This window comes from Poeciliopsis prolifica, unplaced genomic scaffold (genome assembly GCF_027474105.1).
Source record: "Poeciliopsis prolifica strain line A6 unplaced genomic scaffold, Auburn_PproV2 SCAFFOLD158, whole genome shotgun sequence".
In the NCBI taxonomy this organism is placed as follows: Eukaryota; Metazoa; Chordata; class Actinopteri; order Cyprinodontiformes; family Poeciliidae; genus Poeciliopsis; species Poeciliopsis prolifica.
Genome location: NW_026562533.1, coordinates 100,001 through 102,500, shown reverse-complemented (window position 1 = coordinate 102,500; position 2,500 = coordinate 100,001). Strand labels below are relative to the sequence as shown.

The 2,500-nt window shown below is 55.6% G+C and overlaps 1 protein-coding gene across 1 annotated transcript in view; it reads left to right on the top strand.

The window, feature by feature from the left end:
• Positions 1 to 2,500, top strand: part of LOC129356152 (retinoblastoma-like protein 1) — a 22,806-nt gene that overhangs the window by 9,076 nt on the left and 11,230 nt on the right. Inside the window, 7 exon segments of the mRNA XM_055025757.1 lie at positions 877 to 1,040; position 1,093; positions 1,466 to 1,607; positions 1,677 to 1,889; positions 2,169 to 2,341; positions 2,343 to 2,354; positions 2,474 to 2,500. The exon segment at positions 2,474 to 2,500 is cut by the window's right edge and continues 150 nt beyond it. Of these exon segments, the coding sequence (XP_054881732.1) occupies positions 877 to 1,040; position 1,093; positions 1,466 to 1,607; positions 1,677 to 1,889; positions 2,169 to 2,341; positions 2,343 to 2,354; positions 2,474 to 2,500 (732 nt within the window).

The following is a 2,500-nucleotide window of genomic DNA, read 5'->3' as shown; positions in this document are numbered from 1 at the left end:
ATGTTGTGACAGAATATTTAATCTAAAATATTCTGACATGAGGATCATTTTTATCGTTTAGCTCTGAAATGTCTCCAAACTTTTTCAGCCTTTTTCTTTGAATTAGTTGAAATTTTTGGACAAAGTGTTTGTCTACAAAAACATGATCATCAGAAACGGAAAGATAAACCAATTTGTGACAATTTTTTGTAAATAAAGTGAAAAAAAGGTTAAACTTCTTTGAATAAATGAGTGAAATTAAATGAAAATTACATAAAATGTGTGGAGAGAATCTGAAACTACAGAATTGATCTTTCCATGCTTGTATTGATCAGATACTGACTTGGTATCATTATTGATATTTCAGATCCTCTCACTGCATTCTGTGACTCAAGGCAGCTGAAGCTACTGCTAACTCGCTGCTAATGTAGCCACCGCTAACTCGCTGCTAATGTAGCCACCGCTAAGTAGCTGCTAATGTAGCCACCACTAACTCGCTGCTAATGTAGCCACCGCTAACTCGCTGCTAATGTAGCCACTGCTAACTCGCTGCTAATGTAGCCACCGCTAACTCGCTGCTAATGTAGCCACCGCTAACTCGCTGCTAATGTAGCCACCGCTAAGTAGCTGCTAATGTAGCCACCGCTAACTCGCTGCTAATGTAGCCACCGCTAAGTAGCTGCTAATGTAGCCACCGCTAACTCGATGCTAATGTAGCCACCGCTAACTCGCTGCTAATGTAGCCACCGCTAACTCGCTGCTAATGTAGCCACCGCTAAGTAGCTTCTGGGCCCAGTTCTGGCCCTGGTTCTGGTTCTGGGCCCGGCTCTGGCCCTGGTTCTGGTTCTGGGCCCGGCTCTGGCCCGGCTCCTCCTGAAGCTGTATTGTCGCCTGCAGGTCATCGAGGTGTTCATCCGCTCAGAGGAAGGTTTGTCCCGCGACATGGTGAAGCATCTGAACGCCATCGAGGAGCAGGTTCTGGAGAGCCGGGCCTGGGCCTCGGACTCCGCCCTGTGGAGCGCCCTGGAGGCCGCCGGCGGAAAAGTCCCCACGGTGGAGGAGTGAGCAGCGACCAGGTGATGGCTGGCAAAAACAAATGATCAACTGGTTGAGAGTTAAATTCCTGTAACTGAGCTTGAAACAGGAATCATAAAGACATGAACATGTCCAGCGTCACGCAGCGAGATCATGAGACCCGCTTGATCAGAAGATCTGAACCAGATACTTTTGGTTTCTTATATTCGTTCATTCGGCGTCTCAACCTGAGGGATCATCCGGTTCCGGTTCTGTTCCAGTTTTCTGATCAGGATCAACGTGAAGCTGTTTCAGTTAGGAAGCTTTTATTCTTATTTCAGTCGTCTGGGCCGGTCCGAACCGGGCCGGTCCGAACCGGGCCGGTCCGAACTCGGCGCATCCTCGGAAACCTTTCTTCTGACAATCAGACTGAAACGATGTGAACTCTACAGCCGGGTCCGTCTCTGTGCAGGTGAACTTCTCGTCTTGTCTGGATCCGGGTTCTGGTTCCGGTTCCTCTAACGGCCAGTCTCATCTGCCGCTGATGGCCCAGTCTCCCATCATCCACCCCCGGATCAGGGAGTTCCGGTCGGTCTGGGAAGTTTCACGGAAAGGTCGGTCTCCCGCGTTCTGACATTCGACCCGGTTTCCACGGATCCCCGACCGTTTTCTCTCTCTTCCAGAAGTTCCTCCGTCTCCGCTGTCGGTCCACGACCGGTACAGCTCTCCGGCCGCCGGCAGCGCCAAGCGCCGGCTGTTCGGCGACGACCCGGCGGCGCCCCCTGCTGGGCGGAACGACGCCGTCGGCCCGACGCCGTCTCCGGCCAAGAGGCTGACGTTTGGGACGGGCCAGAAAAACGGAGGCCAGAGCGCCGTGATCAGCATCCCTCTGCAAGGTGGGTCCGGTCCGGGTTCTGGGTCGGTTCTGGATCCGGTCTGGGTTCTGGGTCCGGTCCGCGTTCTGGGTCGGTTCTGGGTCCGGTCTGGGTTCTGGGTCTGGTCCGGGTTCTGGGTCGCTTCTGGGTCGGTTCTGGGTCCGGTTCCGGTTCTGGGTCCGGTTCCGGTCGGGTTGAAGTACCTTCGCAGTCCGTTTTCAGCCTGAAACGAGTCGGTCCAGTGATGTGTCCCTGAGGTCCAACAGAACCAGAACCCGCTCCGTGTTCTGCTGTGTGCAGGTGAGCGAGCGTTCGCCCTGATCCCGGTCCAACCCTGCGACCCGTCCGGCGTCGTCACGGCTCGGTTCCTGCTGACCTCGTCCCCGGGTCGGGTGGATGTCGCCACGGCGACCTCCGGCACCGACCCCCAGGCGGGAACCGGGCGTCCGCGGCGAACCGGGTCGCTGGCCCTGTTTCTTCAGGAAGGTAGGAGCGGAAACGGCCGGACGACGGCCCTCCCTGACCTCCCTGACCTCCGGCCTCCCTGGCCTCCCTGGCCTCTGACCTCCCTGACCTCCGACCTCCCTGACCTCTGACCCCTGCAGGTGTACCACCTGTCCAGCGTGCGGCTC